Source organism: Erpetoichthys calabaricus, chromosome 12 (genome assembly GCF_900747795.2).
Source record: "Erpetoichthys calabaricus chromosome 12, fErpCal1.3, whole genome shotgun sequence".
NCBI classification, from domain to species: Eukaryota; Metazoa; Chordata; class Cladistia; order Polypteriformes; family Polypteridae; genus Erpetoichthys; species Erpetoichthys calabaricus.
Window position 1 is genome coordinate 160448662 of NC_041405.2, and position 17656 is coordinate 160466317.

General features: G+C 36.6%; 1 protein-coding gene across 9 annotated transcripts in view; it reads left to right on the forward strand.

Annotated features, from left to right (window-relative positions):
- The first annotated feature begins 3669 nt into the window (after nt 1-3669).
- nfic (nuclear factor I/C) overlaps nt 3670-17656 on the forward strand; it is a 491683-nt gene continuing 477696 nt past the window's right edge. For 3 of the 9 annotated variants that reach the window (XM_028816638.2, XM_028816639.2, XM_051934997.1), the window contains exon 1: nt 8708-8968. In XM_028816638.2, coding sequence (XP_028672471.1) covers nt 8939-8968 — 30 coding nt within the window. In that variant the 5' untranslated portion in view covers nt 8708-8938. Of the gene's footprint in view, nt 3810-8596; nt 8969-17656 lie in introns of those variants that run through there. The other 6 variants (XM_051934998.1, XM_051934995.1, XM_051935001.1 and 3 more) reach the window with 6 other exon arrangements.

Consider the following 17656-nt stretch of genomic DNA (forward strand, 5'->3'; position numbering starts at 1 on the left):
ATATTGCACGTAATAAATCAGTAATATAAAGTATTTTAGACATGAGAAGAATAAATAGACAACAGCTTTAGAAAGCATCTTCAATGAGTAAGTTGATTTTCTGCACGGCGTAAAATAGAAAGGGAAACCCGATGACGAAATTCTTTACTAACACAACGTAAAACTGTGGATATGCTTTGAAAATAAACCTAATAAAATAATAAGAGAAACTGGTAAAATATTATGGCTTGCTGCTTTTAAACAATTATTAGCTAAAGCAGGTCATTTCTATAACATAACGGCGGACCTGAAGTTCATATGACTTGCTTTCCTTTCCCTTTTTGTTACATCGTTATTGATTTCACTTAAAAGAGGATTTAAAAAGTGATGCCGAACACAGTCCGCGACATGAAGTTGATAAAAACTGGTAGATGGACCAAAATCACCCCGATATGTGGGGATTAAAAATAAATTCAATTAGGCAAAATGGAAAAATTACGTACTGTCCATACCTACTTTAAAATATTATAATGGTAATGTTTATCATAGTGCACGGTAACAATGAGGATTTTACTTTTTGAGCTTAATCGCTCCCAGATTGCAATGGAAATAAATCAGTTAGCGTCCAAGTTACTGCATGGCTTGTGCACCAAAATGAAATAAATAATAAAATAATAAAAAAACAAAAAGACGACGACGGCTGCAGTATCACGGAGTTCAAGTGCGGCATATGGCAGCCTTTGTGTTTTGTGAGTTTTAAATTGCCACTTTTTTACTTTCAACAATTATGAGAACTAATGAGAATAATGATGGGGAAACTCTAAACACACATGGCTCAGGTCATTAATAACGTGGGGCTGCAGTGTTCTGACTTAGTCACATACTGTTGGTACCTGGAGTTACTCAACATAATGCAGGCATACAGTATTCCAATAAAATATTTTTATTATTATTTTAAAAAATGAACAGTGAGGCCTACAAAGCATCAAAAAATTACTAAAAGGCCTCTATAATTTATTTGAACCACTTCTTTTATTCAATTCATGTCCTTTATAGTGACCTTCATTAAAAAAAAAGAAAAATATTATAGCATCATTACTACAGATGTAAGTGTATACTGGAGCTGAGAGCATGTACTTTTTGTAAGATATACAGTACATTAAAGTGAAGATACCATACCATACCATTTTTATTTGTTAAGCGCTTAAAAACACAGCATTACAACTGACCGAAGCGCTGTACAGTTAAAACAAGCAAGACTAAAAGCAAAAAATTAAAAAAAAAAACAAACATTAAGAGAGAATTAAAACAGAGACACTAAAAAAAACAGGTCAGGGGACCCAATAAAACAGAGAAATAGCAAAAAGCAAGTGGGAATAAGACAGGTTAAGAATTAAAAGATGAAAGAAAAAAGAGAAAAATAAAGTGAAACAGAAACAATGAATGAAAGCAAATGAGAGACAAAAAATAAAAAATGAAATAAAATATGAAAGAACAGAAATAAGAGAAAAAATGAAAGATAAAATGACAAAAATGAGAGAAAAAAATAAAAAGAACTAAAATGAAAGAACATAAATACAATGATGGAGCAGAAATGAAAAGAAAGAAACAAAGAGGAAGAAACACAAAAGAAAGAAATAAAAGAAAAAATGAAAGAAAAATAAGAAATAAAATGAACTAAATTAAGAAATAAAATGAATTAAAGAAGGAAAGATAAATAAAACAAAAAATGAAAGAAGTAAAGAAAGAAAAAGTCAAACTCCCACTGAGAAGCGAGATAGATAGATAGATAGATAGATAGATAGATAGATAGATAGATACTTTATTAATCCCAATGGGAAATTCACAAAGCGGGCTGTGGATGCCCAGACTACCTGAAATAAATGTTGTTGAATATTTCATAAGTGCTTGGATGTTACAGTATTATCTTATTTTTATGAAACAATAATTTACCATTAACTTGGAGGATTCTGTGAAACCCAAGTCGGGCTGGCATATATCCCTTATCAATGAATTTGGTCTGTTCAAAATGAAATCGTTTTTCAGTTATGACTTAAGATAAAAATATATTTTTAATAACACAGCTTGGACTGAAGAAACAACAAATCCTTTACAAGTTATAATCAAGTGGGAATACGAGTATGGACATAAAATACTAATAAAGAAAAACCACAAGTGTCTGTCGAAAGAAAGTTCCGTGTTTACAATAACTGAATAAATTCAAATGTAACAATCAGATATTAAATTCGTAAGCAGCTGCCATGAAATCGGAAGACATGCAGCCTTAAACTGAGTCCATGTTTAAAATGCAATCCGAGAGTAGTAACGATGCAAATGAACGGCCAGTGAGTTTTACTTGAAGACACGTGGATCACAGTCCAAAGCGGGGTGTTTCGGGGGGTTAGGAATAAGCGATGCGCGATGTTAAATCCAATTTGATGGGAATTCTCGGCAGCCGGCTGAACTAACAAGTGCGTTTGTTCTGACAAGTGCCGACATTTCGGCTCCTAATCGCTTTGCTCCCGTTTTCAATACATTTTTGCCTGGCGTGAAAGAATACATGACAGCGGTGGTCGAGGAGATTATAAATAAACCGGGGGGAGTTTGAGGTATTGGGTCATGTTGTCGATGATCCCTGCCGGACGCAGTCTGGATTGCAGTTAATGACATTCACTGTTGCAGATTAAAAAGGCCTCGGGATATTTATTTTTTCCTGAGCACACCGAGAATTTTTGTTTGTTTTTTAATGTTTTGGTGTTGAGGACTCCAAGCTGTCAGCCACCCCCACTGGCTAACTTGTGACCCCCGCGAGCAGCACCTGCGTTTAAGGTGGAAGAGTTCAAAAGGCAGCGCCGCGTCTTAGCAGCTGGAGCGCCGGGCTGTTGTTGCTGCAAATGGGGAGGGGGATGCCGCCTGCCTTTGGCCTCAAATAACCCCGGCTCTCCTCGGCACGCACTAACAGGCAGCCTCTCCCTAAGTTTAAAAAACAGAAAGTACGAAGAGCGAAATCGGCCGCTTCTGTAGCAGAAGGAGAAAGCTTTAAAAAAAAAAAAAAAAAAAAAGACGCAATGTCCCAGACAAATTCCGGAAATTAATCTCCGAAGGTGTGTTCGTTCGCGCTCGCTATTTCTAAATGTAAACTACGCCATCAAGTGCAGCGCTGACACAGCCAGCCAGCCCCCCCCCGACGCCGATCCGCTGCACACTCCAGTTACCTACCCCCCCCCCCCCAGTAGCCATCACGGCCGTCTTCTTGTGCCTCCTAAGGACGAATGGAACCTCCGCTCGAAGGCTTCACTTCAGCCCCTTCGGACTTGTAGCGCAGCCCCTGGTCAGCCCAGCCCAACCCAGCCTGCGGAGCGCGCGGCTCAGGCGGTGTGTGATCGTTTGGCGCGACGGGCCGCCAGCTGAAGTCCGCATCACGCGCGGAACGCCGCGCGCGCCCCACAGTCTCTCCCGCGCACTCGGCTTAGCGTTTACTTTTTTTTTTTTTGTTGTTGTTGTTACATTTGAACCTTTTTTTTTTTTCCTATTCATTATTGGGGTCTTACAACGAAGCAAACGTAGATCGTGCAGCGGGGCTTTAAGTGTCCAACCAGTTGTCATAATTCACGGTTACACTTAAATGTTGTAAACATTTTTTTTTTTGGCATCTATTTTTTTTTTTTTTGGCTTTTCCTCGAAGACGTGGGGACGGTGAATTTCCTTCGTGAAGAGAAAAAATGGACGAGCTCTTAAAAATCAGGAGCGACCAGATGGCCAGGCACTGAACTGCGGCGTTCTTAAAGCCTTTCAGCTGCAACTTTTTGTGTCACTTTCACTTGGCAATGGTACGTTACCTGTCCATTTCTTATTGCTTTTGTCTTTAGTCAAACTGAAAGTGCACGGCGTGGAGGCCACGGGCTGTCTTCTCTCTCGGCTCACATTTTTGCTAATGCACAAGTCTGTTATTATTAATAATTCTGACAGTTACTCGATTGGTTCTCTGCCAACCGGAAGGTTTGCGGTAAAGGATATAAAAATGTAGCCGCCGTGTGCGTGTGTGTGTGTCTCTCTCTCTGTCAGGGCTCGAGCACCGATGTTGTGCACCATACAGAAGCCCAAGTGTCACCTCGTCCATTTCCCTTCGGCCGCGGGGAGCTCGAGCGTCGTCGAAGCGAGCCGGTGGAAGCTGCAAGGCCGAGTCCTGACTTGACAGGCGTGCCCCCCTCCTCCTCATCCCCCCCCACCCCTACCCCGTCGACGCAGTCGTCGAAGAGCTAGCGGAAAATGGCCGCAGCCGGAGCCAGAGGCGCAGCGGCTTCAACTTGAACCTCACGCCCGGCGGAGGTGTGCTGCAGCTGGGCCTCGCTGTTTTCCTCGAAGAGCCCTCGTTTCACCGCGCGCCGGATGAGCGACTTGAAAAGCCTGCTGCCGTCAGGAAATGCCACTCTTGAAAGTCCCCGAGTATTCTGTACAAAGTACAGTATTTACTGTACAGCGACATTATTACACACACACACAAAAAAAAAAACCTAATTCATAAAGACGGCCCATCCTCGGCTTTGGGTAATTGTACTTTCTGGAGTCTTCATTGTATGCGAAACGGCTTTCGGTAAACCTTACGTCTTTACTCGTGCGTTTGAACACCAGCAGAATATTAAGAATCTATAATTAACAGTTAACAATCACGTCGTTGTCACTTTGCTTTCATTACTTTAAATGGCACTGCACGGTGGGCCCCACTGCTGAATGTAAAAGCATCAACAAAAATATCAGCTAACTAAACGGAACAGCCGCCGCCGCCACCACCGCCGTCCTCGCTTTAATATCCGACAGCCCAGCTGGGCTCCGTTAATTGGAGTCACCCACTCGCACTCAGCACATCATATATCGAAGAACTCGCTCGTTGTTTACTAGACGGCTACACTTTATTCTCTAAATGAGACACTAAAGCAGGCCAGCGAACAAGCGCGTGTCATCCGGATTAAAAATCCAGTTACGTGCATACTGTGCGGAAAGAGATAACACATGTTCAACAGACATGCATACGGCTCAATAAATAAATAAATACATTTAAGACAGGGCAATTACTACTGCTACTGGAAATAATACATTTATTGTATATAGCGCCTTTCCCATGCACAAATTCAAAATGCACAGCAGGGGCATATTTAACAATTCAAACAAATGATATCCGCAACAAACATTAAATCAAGATAAATGCAGGAAGCACAAAGCTTTGTACTAGAATAAGAGAGAGCAGAATAAAAATACAAAATACTGCAGGAAAACCCCAAACAAATAACATCATTTGTGATACAAACACAAATCATCTCGAGGATCTTTATGGACACCGAGAGAGTAAACGGAAAGAAGGGTCAGCATGTCAGGGTCATTTCAATACCTTCTTGAACAAAGGAGTTTGAAGTTATCTTTGAAAAGAATAAGATGAATCGGCTGATCTCATTAATTTCACTTAAAAAAGTAGAAGGCAATGACTGAAGTTTTTAGCTACACGTAGTTATCAATGCAGCATGAAGGTGCTGAACAAGTAGAAATAAGTTCAACTAACTTATATTGTGCAGTTTGTCAAAATAATAAAAAGTTAGACTAACTTGTATGTGGCCAGCTTGTCATTTCCAGTCGGAGAGCATATAAATTTATGTTGTAATATAATTATTATTAATATAATTAAAATAAAACTGAACATTCAGTGAAATCCAAGAAAGGTGTCAATATGTGTGCACACCTATAGATTGCCGTGTAGGATAGATAGGCACACACACGGTTGATTTTTATATACAGTTATATAAACACGTATGCAGCTTGTTATGCCTACATATGGATGAATTCTGAGTGATGGAAGTTTCCGATATTTAGGTGTATGTGCATTTCCAGATCTGACACGTGTTCACAGTAAAATCACCAGGGTCAAATGAACTCCTGTAGTGTCAAAGTAACCTTTAGAAGTGCATATGTGGAAATGAATAAGCAGAGTAAAATAAAATAAATTTAAAATGTGTGTATATGGAGAGAGGAGACCCAAAGTAAATTTGTAAAGTGTATAAATGGAGAGGTAACCTAAAGTAAATTTAAAAAATAAGAGAGAGTGGACCCAAATTTTAATTGTGTGTGTGTATATTATATAATATATAATATAATATGGTAAGGTGTTAATTTAACACTGCAATTTAATGATGAGGTGGTTGCCCCTGCAGACTGGTTGACAGTTATGTTTATTCACATTTATTACTGTTTACAGAAACACAATTACTTGGACGTACATATTAATACCTTAGATATTCAGTATGAGATAGCTGTACAAGTTAATATAAAATTTAAAACTATATGTATCCATTTTGGAGAGCTTTTGACAATTCAGGAGGAAGGATTAGTTGTGAATCTAACTTGTCGGCATTCGGGGCAAGGCAGAAACCAGACAACGGTTAAATAAATACACAAGTATGATTAGATCTCTGCAGATACAACTAGATGACAGATTGTCATTTTACTTTGTAACAAACAATATCCATGTATCATTTAGACGCTGACGTACTGAAGTGGCAAATGTTTTAAACTAGGAAGGCTATGAATGTTTATAAATAAAAGAATACTCTTGCTTATATGCATATCTAGGTGTAACAGAATTAAGTTGTTAAGTGTAATAAAAATGTTTTGACATATATATTAGTAAATGAATGTGGACAGTTTTCTATATATGACAGCAAGTTATTTTAGACATAATGTATACTGTATTTAGTCATTAAAGTGTTTTTATTAAAGAAAGATGTCTACAATGTACACTTTAAAAATGCAGCGATATACTGTGTTTTTGTGTATATACAGTATACACACGTACACATCTATCTATGCACTGTGTGTGTGTGTATATATATATATAATATAATATGTATTCATAAAAATAAAACTTTGAATTGCAATAATTTATCATTTGTAAAGAAAAAAATCAATTACTTTGGTAGAGCTGGTATAAGACTGAGTCCTATATACAGGCCTCACTTTATTAATATTTTTTTTTTTAAACTTTCTCATTGTGTTGTTCCTGTGGATCCACTCATTTTATATTGATGAAAATTATTAATGCAGCAAGTGACTTTAAATTTTTACAAAACCACATAGAATTGATAATAAAGGACACAAATATAATTTTATAATTCGTGTGTGCCACATCTTCCTCATGAGGAAAACATATTATCCGGTTGGAGACCCCTAAAATTAAGAATAAGAACTATCTTTATTAAATACATTTGTGTAGCGTTTTTTTAACCTTCTCCAAGTGTTTAAGTCCCAGAGAGAGACAGAAACAGACGATTTGTTGCGCTATTATTTCGTGGAATTATAGAAGCTATTCATTTACAGTAGTGTCATTGCACCTTGAAGCCCACTGGTCCCGGTTTATCACTAATGTGAAAACTTGAGAAACGTGTGTTTTGATCACCTTTTTATATATTTGTTGTTTGTTTTTGCTTTTAATTCAGTTGCCGAGTTTCGGTCGGGCATTGATTTGATTAGAGGTTGAAAGCACGCAGAAAGGAGCGCAGCCGCCGTGTTATGCGAGTGCAAAGTGGTGGAGTTTATGGGTCTGATTAGTCGGCCGATCAGAGCTTCCAACTTTTGGTTCTTGATCTTTGAGGGGAAACTACACAAATGTTGGCTGTTTTTATTTACTTTTTTTTTGTGATAACACTTTGATAATGGTTTTGCATAGTTGTGACCTTTTTAGAATCATTTACTGTACCTTTTACATACATAAGAAGCGTAGATGGCCGTTTCACGTTGTGAAATTTAATACTTTAAAGGTCAGATTGTACAGTTTGACTATATATATATATATATATATATATATATATATATATATATATATATATATATATAAATCTACTGGATCATACTAAGCACATGTGCCGTGCACACACACACACGCCCCCCCCACACCGCTTCCTTATTTCATTAGTTAACTTGTGTACCCCGACGCCGTCGTTCACCATCCATTATTTTCTTTTTTGGGAGCGCATATTCGAAAAGTTTATTGCTGTAAGCTTTAAGATGTCAGGTTAAGGTTTCACAGATTTCCTTTTGCTCAACGTCCAAATAAAGATAACGTGGCATTTTTTCTAAACGGAAACGACGTGAGGTGGCTTGTCAATGAGATGATTGCTCTTCTTGTCTTAAAAAGACGCAAGTGCGAGTGTTTCTATAGAATATCGAAGGCTGTTCATGCTGCTTTAGGAAAACCACTTGTTTATTCCAACTTATTTTTTTTTCTAACTGCTATACATGACAAGGTGGATACGTGTCATTTTATAATACATATTTGTATATATTGAAGTAAAATGGTTCACTGTCAAGTGTACAGATGGTGTTAATACAGCTCTTTGCCCGGATAGTGAACAAGATCCCATGCCTGGGAATTCCGATACGGTAAAACGTGTCATCCGTTGTCTTAAAGACGTACCGCCTACAGTTGAAAATAAACGTTAACCTTCCTGTGGGGGTAAAAGCCGACGTAAGCGATGCAATCGTGTTTGAACACCGTAATGTAAAAAACAAAACATGGGTTACACAAACTCACGTCGTGTGTGTCGCATTTAACGCACTCGATTCGTCGACTGGCTCTGGGAAACTGGGATACTGCATCTTTAAGTCTGATGTCGCTTTTTTGGGATGGGCTATTTTCATAACGTCATTTCATTCCTCCCTCTTTTTCATTTTCTCATTCTTTAATTCTTTCTCTCCCTCATTTCCTAAATGGAACAGATTTTTCAACCTTCCACTTCTTCGCGCTTTTCAGTGGTCTTCTTTTGTAGCTTTTTGATTTTTCTTTACTTCTGACTTTCCGGAGCTGGGCAACCACCACGGTGATGAAATGTGCAAAATGACTCAGTAACTTTTTCCCTTTTTATTTTTATTTTTTTCGGCTAAACTAGTAGCTGCCTCTAAGCAGTTTCGCACAACCATGATGTATTCTCCACTCTGTCTAACGCAGGTAAAAGATGCATTTTTGTATATATCGAATTGTCTTGTGATTTTATTTCGCATTGTTCGACTGCGGTACGGCTTGTTCAAAATGCAAATTGGTTTACAGTTGAAAAAAGGGCGGGATGTTTCTTGGCTTGGAGCTTCAAGTTTAAGCAGACTAGCAATGCTGCGCTCCTATCGGACAACTCGGCAAACTCTTAACTGCTGTTTATTTGAACGTGCGTGGCCTTTGTTTGCATTACGGCAGCCAACATTCGCGCTGCGCAGGCTGGGGCTGCCTTTACGGTTATGCCTGATTATATTTAGCGTGTGTGTGAGCGCGCGCTCGCGTGCGCGTGTGTGTGTGTGTGTCTCTGTGGTTCCTGCATGGTGCTATCAAGGGGCCTAACACCTCTTTAGTCGTCAACGTACTGCGTCTATCTATCTATCTATCTATCTATCTATCTATCTATCTATCTATCTATCTATCTATCTATCTATCTATCTATCTATCTATTATATAGTGCCTTTCTATCTATCTATCTATCTATCTATCTATCTATCTATCTATCTATCTATCTATCTATCTATCTATCTATCTATCTATCTATCTATCTATCTCAGAAAACGTAAAACTGACCCCCCGAAGGGAGGCGATGATTGCGCATTCAACATTCCCACATGCCTTTACTCTACCCTCTTGACGATCTCCACCCCACCTCCGCTCATCTCATTTATTACTCTTAATGCAATAAAAAGTGTCCATTGCTGTTGAGTTTCATAGATTAAGGGAGCCTTCCATTCTCTGCTTCTGATTTGATGGTTTTTACTAAAACTGACACAAAGATGATTTTTCTTTCTTCCATATTTAAAAACCCATGGAAACATTTTTTAAGTTTTAAAAAATGTACATGATACTGAAATTCATTGCTTTAATACATTTGTTGTGATGCCAATGTACTAAAATGTCTTTTAGAACAAATTGTGCACCTCCTTCTCATTTATTAGAGAATAAACATGGATAAACATATAATCATGCATTTTACTTATATAGTACCCTTTTCCGTGCTCAGTGGGCATCACAAATGCTTGAATGGGAAGGAATAATAGCACAGAAAAAGATCAAAATACTAACTGTGCATACAAACTAATGTCACATATTATACGTCAAATAGATTAATATATGAAGCACAAAGTTCAGAATTAGTATAAGAAAAATGAGAAAAATAAATAATGATTTAAATATATGTATGTATAAAATATGTAAATATATACATACATATATATAAAAAGACAGAGCAAGCAAGCATGTTTTTAAGTGAAACACTCGGTATTATTTCAAACATGATGAATTTGAAAATATGTTAGCATATTGTTATATCTAAAAAAGATTATACCAAGTGTACTTGTTTCAATGACACATCAATTATCTTAATAAATTCTACATATTTACCAAATATTATACCTAATGATTAAGATACACATGCACACATATATTTTTTCCTAAATGAGTTTAATGCTTTAAGCACCGCATGTATATTAATAAATACCTTCAACTTTAAAAATAGGCGGGAAACAGTTTGGATTTTGGATGAAGTAGTAAACACAGTCAGTGACTATTGCATGTACATGTATGGGTTTGCTAAGTGTCCGTGTGTGTTTAGATATGTATGATCTTACATTCATTTCTCTATTTAGAAGATGATTTGATCCAACGTGGCTTACAAATACAAAGAAGCCATAGAAGCACACAAGTATACAAACCACGTGTGTAACATATATATAAATTACATGCAGTTTTTTTAATACCATGCCATTTTCTAAGCATGCATAATCTTGACGAGGATCGTGGGGGAGTGGGAGCCTAACACAGCAGCCAAAGTATAAGTGAATTTTTATATATATTTAGTGTGTGTGTATATTCATCTGTATGTATGCCAGGCCAGGGACTGGGTTTGAAACCCAGACTGGCCAGTCCATGTTTGTAGTTGGCATGTTCTCCATGTGATTGTGCTGGATTTTTTTCTGGGCACCTTGTTTCTTCTCCAGATCCTCCTGTTTTCCTTATACATCCTGTAGGCATGCATATTTGTACATGTTTGGCCGTGTGTGTTATTGTGTGTATGTGTGATCGTGCTGTGTAGCAGACTGGCACCCCAGTGCTGCTGAAACAGGCTTCCCAATGACTTTAAAATAAGGTTGACAACGTTTAATAAATCCTCTTATATATATTTATATATTCATATACCTTGTGATAGGCTGTGTGTGGTTGTTTACTGTGTCCGTGTTATGGATTAAGCAGGTCCAGGAAGGGGGATATATGACGTGAAGTAAAGGTTAATTTTACAATGCAAAACAAAACAAAAATATGTAGACCTTCAGCTGTTGACCTATATCAAGATTATGAATATATTACTACACTATAAAAGTGCTGCAGTATAAATGTCATGAAAGAAAATGTAAATTATTATTTACGGAATTAATTCAAACTTTTTCAATTTGAAATGTCAATTTTGTGAGACATTTTCATATCGCACAACTTCACATCTGTCTATTTTAGCACTGTGTAATTGAGTGTTTGCAGAGCATCATTTGTATATGTGTTTTATAAATCTCCATAATCTTAAACAATAAATAAAGCAGTATATTTAGTTTTTCCTAAAGCAAACAAAAAAATAAAAAGAATGGTAAAGTATGTTGTCTGTCGGCAAATTAAAGCATAAATCCATAGAATGTAATATTGCAGAAGACTTGGCTATGTTTTTAGTATACTCTCTGGCGTCTTTCCAGTATAAAATTATTTTGTTTATATCAATTTTCTTTTAAAGGTGATTGGTTCCAAAATAATTTTTTTTCTTCTTTTCATCTACTTTTAATTATTGGTACTATGCCCAGTTAAGCATGGCTAAAGTCCACTACATTGGTAAACTCACAACAGCCTACTTTACTCTTGTAGTTCTTAAAGACACTGCTTTTTTAATCATTAAAAAAGGAAAGCAACACTGGAAAAGCCACTTGTCCGCCTTCTGGTAGTGTTTGTTGACTAAACTGCTTTCTTAAGACAGTCCAACTCCCTGATGTGTGATGTCCCTCAAGGCAGTAATGTCGTCCTATTGAGGTGGTGCAGGGCTTGCAATAGTTACCCACAGTAAATCTCATTTTGGTGATGGTGGGTTTAAGGGAATGTGCTGCTGAAGCAAACTTTCGTTGCATGCTGCTTTTGATAATATGAACTTTGTGTTAGCGTCTCATATTTTTAAATTTCACTGTTGCTGTTTGAGCCCAAGTTGGTGGGGGTTTGAAGGTCTGCTGTGCAAATTTCAACAGAAAAAAGTCACTGCAAACCCACTAATCCTTTGAATATTCTTCTATGTTGAAGCAGCTGCAATAGGCTGAGCAGCAGGATGGACAAGTGAGAGCATTGAAAGTGTACTGGGAGGAAGGAAAAAACACTAGAAATTTTTCAAGTGCACTTTTACTGTCAACATTATGAAAATGTGCAATCTCAGCCACCTAATGAAATGCCTAGCTTGCTAAAAGCAGTGGATCTTTGTTCTCTATTTGACTGCAAAGGCCACAGTAGCAGACATTTAAAAAGTTTTTATTTTACTGCTCACTTTCTTGTCTAGATTCTTCTTTGGCATTGTGAGCGTTTGTAATAAGATGAGCCACGCAAGTGAGGTTTTTTTTTTTCTTCTTTTCTTTTCATGTAACTTAGACGAGACTAACAACAAAAATCCATCCATTTGTTTTCTGTTGTGTCTAGTCCAATTCAGGATCCTGGGGCAGGAACTAGCCCTGGATGGAGTACCAGTCCATTTTGGGGCACTCTCATACCCACATTCACACCAGAGCCGCTTAGTCTTTAAGTAACCTAATATTAAGAACAAAGTTACTTAAATGTTATCAGTCCCTTTCTTGTGAAAGAGATAAAGAGTCTTGAAGGAAGCAGTAAATATGAGAGCAGTTTTCAGTTTTGTATTCTCTGGAACAAAGTAAAACAGAGCAAAATAAAATAACCTGAATCATGCTTTTATTAACAAAAACAATAAAAAAGAATATTTATCAAATGGGTACTCCGCTAATAAAGAGCAAATGTTTGTTGCATCAGATGGAAATTACACTAAGCATGTGTGCGTAAAATGCTTGTACCTGCTTTATATCAAATGGCTTTGTGACAGATCTGGAGTCTGCCCCTAATTATCATTACAATTGGAGGCCAAATACAACACACAAATTATATATATTTTTTAATTGCAAGTCATTCAAGTAAAATGGAGATCTTTCTTATATCTTTAAAAGTGTAAACCATTTGTGGAGAGCATTTTTATTTTAATCACAGGCAGTTTACCTCAGTACTATACTGTATTTTTTTATCCTCTTTTGCGCCCCTGTGCAAGTTGGAGAGGGGCCACTTCAGTTTATTAGAAGTCTCAGAAAACGAGTTTGTTGAAATCTATAACCAGAGGCGTCGCGTATAATAACTGTCACCTACAATTAGTATCGCCATATAATTGTTATGTTTATGGTGTTAAATAGCTGCTTTGGACATCAAACATAAAATCAAATAAAATAAAAGATGCTCATGTTTTTAGTGCAACATTTTTTTATTTGTTTATTTACCTATGGGCTTATATTTCAAAGGTGCTTTATGTTATTTTAGTTTTTAATTAAATTAATACATTTTTTTTATAACTCAAAAAGACTTGCATTAAGTAACTAATAGCCCTATGCCAAAAAGTTTGGCTGTTTAAATCTTGTTGGATGAATTGCAAATGCAGTTTAAGATGAGTGTACTATTTGAAAACATTCCTTGACAAATATGTCACTGTGCAGTATGTAGAATTCTTAGAATTGGCTCTAGATGGTTCTTTACAAGATAATGTACTGGTATTCCAGTTAGTTCTCTTGTTTGTGCATGTGACTTAGGCTGTTAGCCTGTCATACTGGTTTTCATGTAATAGATACCTAAGTTTTTTTATCAGTTTGTTTTAAGTGATACACATTCAAATTAGTAGGTCATAGATTTGGGCCTCAACCTGTAATAAAATCCAGTAAACTTCTGGAGTCTAATTGTATGAATACATATCCATGCTGCAGATAAAGTATAAAGTGCTTTGGGCAATAGAGAATACTGTGGATTGTGGATTTGCAAATTGTATTTGGAAATCCAGTCATTTCCCGCCGACCAACATCCGGATACATCTGACCAACCCCAGAATGTATTATTCCAGTGGCCTGCTGCAGCCTCACAGTGCTTGGTTACTTCTCGCTGTGTCTGTGCAGGTTTACTCCAGGTACTCCAGATTTCCTCCCACTTGCCAAAGACATTTGTGTTAAACTGACTGGAGATTCTAAATTGGCCCTATGTTTGGGTTCTCCATTCAGGGTTATTTCATGCATTGCACTCAGTGCTGTTGCCTATCCCTAACCAATTCTGAGAGTGTTATGCTATTTTAGTCCATTGTTTCTGCATCTAACATTAAAGATTCACATTGCGTATGTTGTTAATTAACTTCAGATTAACTTTTGTGTTAAATATCCAAAATGCTTTGCTTTGCGTATTTCATGATGTGATGAATTTTGGTCTGTAATTATTATTTAGTACATAACAAGTGACTTTGTAATGAATATTAGTTCTAATAATGTGCAGTAATACTTATTAATTGCAAAATTTAGACAACCTTAGAAAGAGACAGTCAACAGGTGAATACTGTTTGAAACATGAATGTTTAAATAAAGTTTGAGAAGGGGAGGTTAACTTGCACTGTTGGTAGGTGGAGGAGAAATATGCATGAAGATATGGAGAGGACAGTGGTTTGTATATAAATGAAGGATGGTCCGTCATTCTAAAACACAATGTATTTGGAGAGACACAATATACTGTACACATACTGCATTATAAAGTTGTTTTCATATTGTAGTTTTATAATACATCTATATAGCATTCCACCCGGGGGGGGGGGTAAACATTAACATTATTCAAAGTTATTGTCTGTTTTTACCTACATGTTTATTACTCTTTAATTTAATATTTTTTTTTGTATCAGTATGCTGCTGCTGGAGTATGTGAATTTCCCCTTGGGATTAATAAAGTATCTATCTATCTATCTATCTATCTATCTATCTATCTATCTATCTATCTATCTATCTATCTATCTATCTATCTATCTATCTATCTATCAATCATCTCACTTTGACAGTGAGTGCTCTTTTATCAATAGCCAAGGCAAAAGTTTTCTTTCCTTTTTGTAATGGTAGTGTGTATTTGAGGGTGATTTTTGTTTTTTGCTATAATATTTATTTATTATTAAGTTTGTGTAAAAAGGTAAATTCTCCATTGGGAAATTATCTATCTATTTATCAATTCTTTATAAGCATTTGATGTACATTATAGCAATTTTTAATAATTCTAGATGCATCAATGATGCATATTATAATGAAACATTCTTTTTTTTCTGGGCTTTTTTTAAACAAGCTGCGAGGAAGTGATGAAGTGTCTAACTGGTATGAGGTTACCTGAGGCAAGGGCACCCCCCTCATAGAATGTTTAAAGGTTAATCTGTAACAGTTAGTAGTCTGATTTAACAAGGCATTACTTGGAATGTTGCTGAGGGTGTAAAGACAAAGATGAAGTGACTACGAGAGAGGGAAGCAGGAACACATTTAAGATTTTTAAATCTATTTGGGTGCAATTTTGATCTCCTTAACACTGACACTGTAGCTTTTCCTCTCAAGAATGCAGTACAGGATGTTGGATATTGCTTCTCTTATTGATCATAGAGCTGCTGTTGTTAACTATTGTGGGGGTAATTTATATTCTTTGAAATAAAGTTTTTTGTACACTTTTTATCTATCTAATCTGGACTTTGCTTTTATACCGATTACTACATTTGGTGCTTAGGCTTGATTCAATAGTCATTTAAAACCTTTGGACTCCATGCTATTACTTTAAATTGTTCTGGGTGTTTCATTCAGTATTTTAAATTTGATTTAACTCTCTCTGTAAGTTTTCATTCACAAGCTTGTCTCATTGTTGATTGAAGTAATTGTAAATGTTAATGTATAGGTACTGCAAACCATTGTAAATGTAAATGTCTGAATGCAACAGAGTAATGTATATTAACTGCTCAGTGTGCTGCATTTATAACCAAGAACCTCCTTAATGCTCTAGAATAATCTGTATTCTTAATTTAACCTAAAATAATGTCAAACCTGAGTAGATGGGCAAGTCTTTGCTGAGCCATATTTTCCAGGGCCTGGGCTTGATTATTGGTCTTGTCTGTGGTTTGGTGGAGTTTGTTCTCCTTGTGTCCTCCTAGATATTTTTCTCCCACATCCCGACATGTAGATGTTGGGTTAATTGCAGCCTTAAAATTGACCATGTGTGCTGCTTTGTGTGGGAGTCCCCCTAATAGAGAAACGGCAATGACTTATGAACACTCTGGGTTAATAATATCTGGCTTCTGTTACAGAACAAACAAGTTTGGGAAGTGACTGAGTAAAAGTAAATGCATTACATATACAGTAATTAATCCATTCCTTTATTTTATTTTTTACCACCCGGTTGTATTTTTAATTATTAGTTTTATAAAATTACATTACTTTAAATATGATAGAGAAACTGAACATATAGTAAGTGATTAAATGTGAATAATAAGGCACATTTCATGTTGTCTTTTGTAAGCATGGCTAAATAAAAACCTTGATACTTTGATTAATTAAAATTTAATTTAAAATTACCCATTAGGAGAGTTTTGCACTTGGATAACCCAAAATGAAGTGGTGAGATACTAAAGTATTGAAAGGTTCTTGGCTTTTTCCAAAGAAGCTTTGGAGAGTTTCTCAGGTGAAAAATTATTTTTTGTTCCTGTCTTTTAAGCTAAGTAGAACATCCTTTTCCGACTGTGTTTAAAGTTTGAGGATTGACAGTGGCATCATGTACTAGGTAGCATACTCTGAAAAACTAAACACCTACTTAATTAGCTGTCTTTAGTAGTTGTGGGTATACAGACACAAAAGTAGGAATTTAACAGGATTTGTTTTCCTCAGAATGTGTATATTTGCCACCCAGTAGTAAAACTGGAAGTTAGGCAATTCCATCCCATACTGTAACTGAGTTGTCTGTGGTGTTTGCTTACTTTCGTCTAGTGCCCTTGTTCTCATGCTGCGTTCGATTAAGACTCAGAACTCGCAATTTCCAACTTTTTATCAATGTACGTGTGTGTGTGTGTGTGTGTGTGTGTGTGTATGTATGTATGTTCGTTCCAGCATCACTCCTGAATGGCTGGTGTGATCTTCATGAAACTTGGTACACATGTTTCTCATTGGTCGACTACAAATACTGTAGGGTGAAATCAACCCTAACCCGCCCCCTTCTGGGTAGGGTAGGGGGGCGGGAGGGGGAATGATCTTTTTCTGTCTTGTATGCATGTTATCATCCAATTGACACTCGGAACGACCACCAGAGGGCGAACTGGAGGTGACTGCCAGCATTCTCTGTTTGAGCACCGCCATGCTCCTGTTGCTTTTGCATTTTAATACAGTCAACTGGATGATAACATACGTACAAGACCGTAAGACAAGCACATTAACGAGTCTTCATTGTTTGTTAATTTATTTTTATTTTTAAAGTTTTTTTTTATTATATTTTTCTCAAATAATTAAAAAAAAAAACACTTTCTTTTCCTCCCAGGCAACGCTGGGTATTTCAACT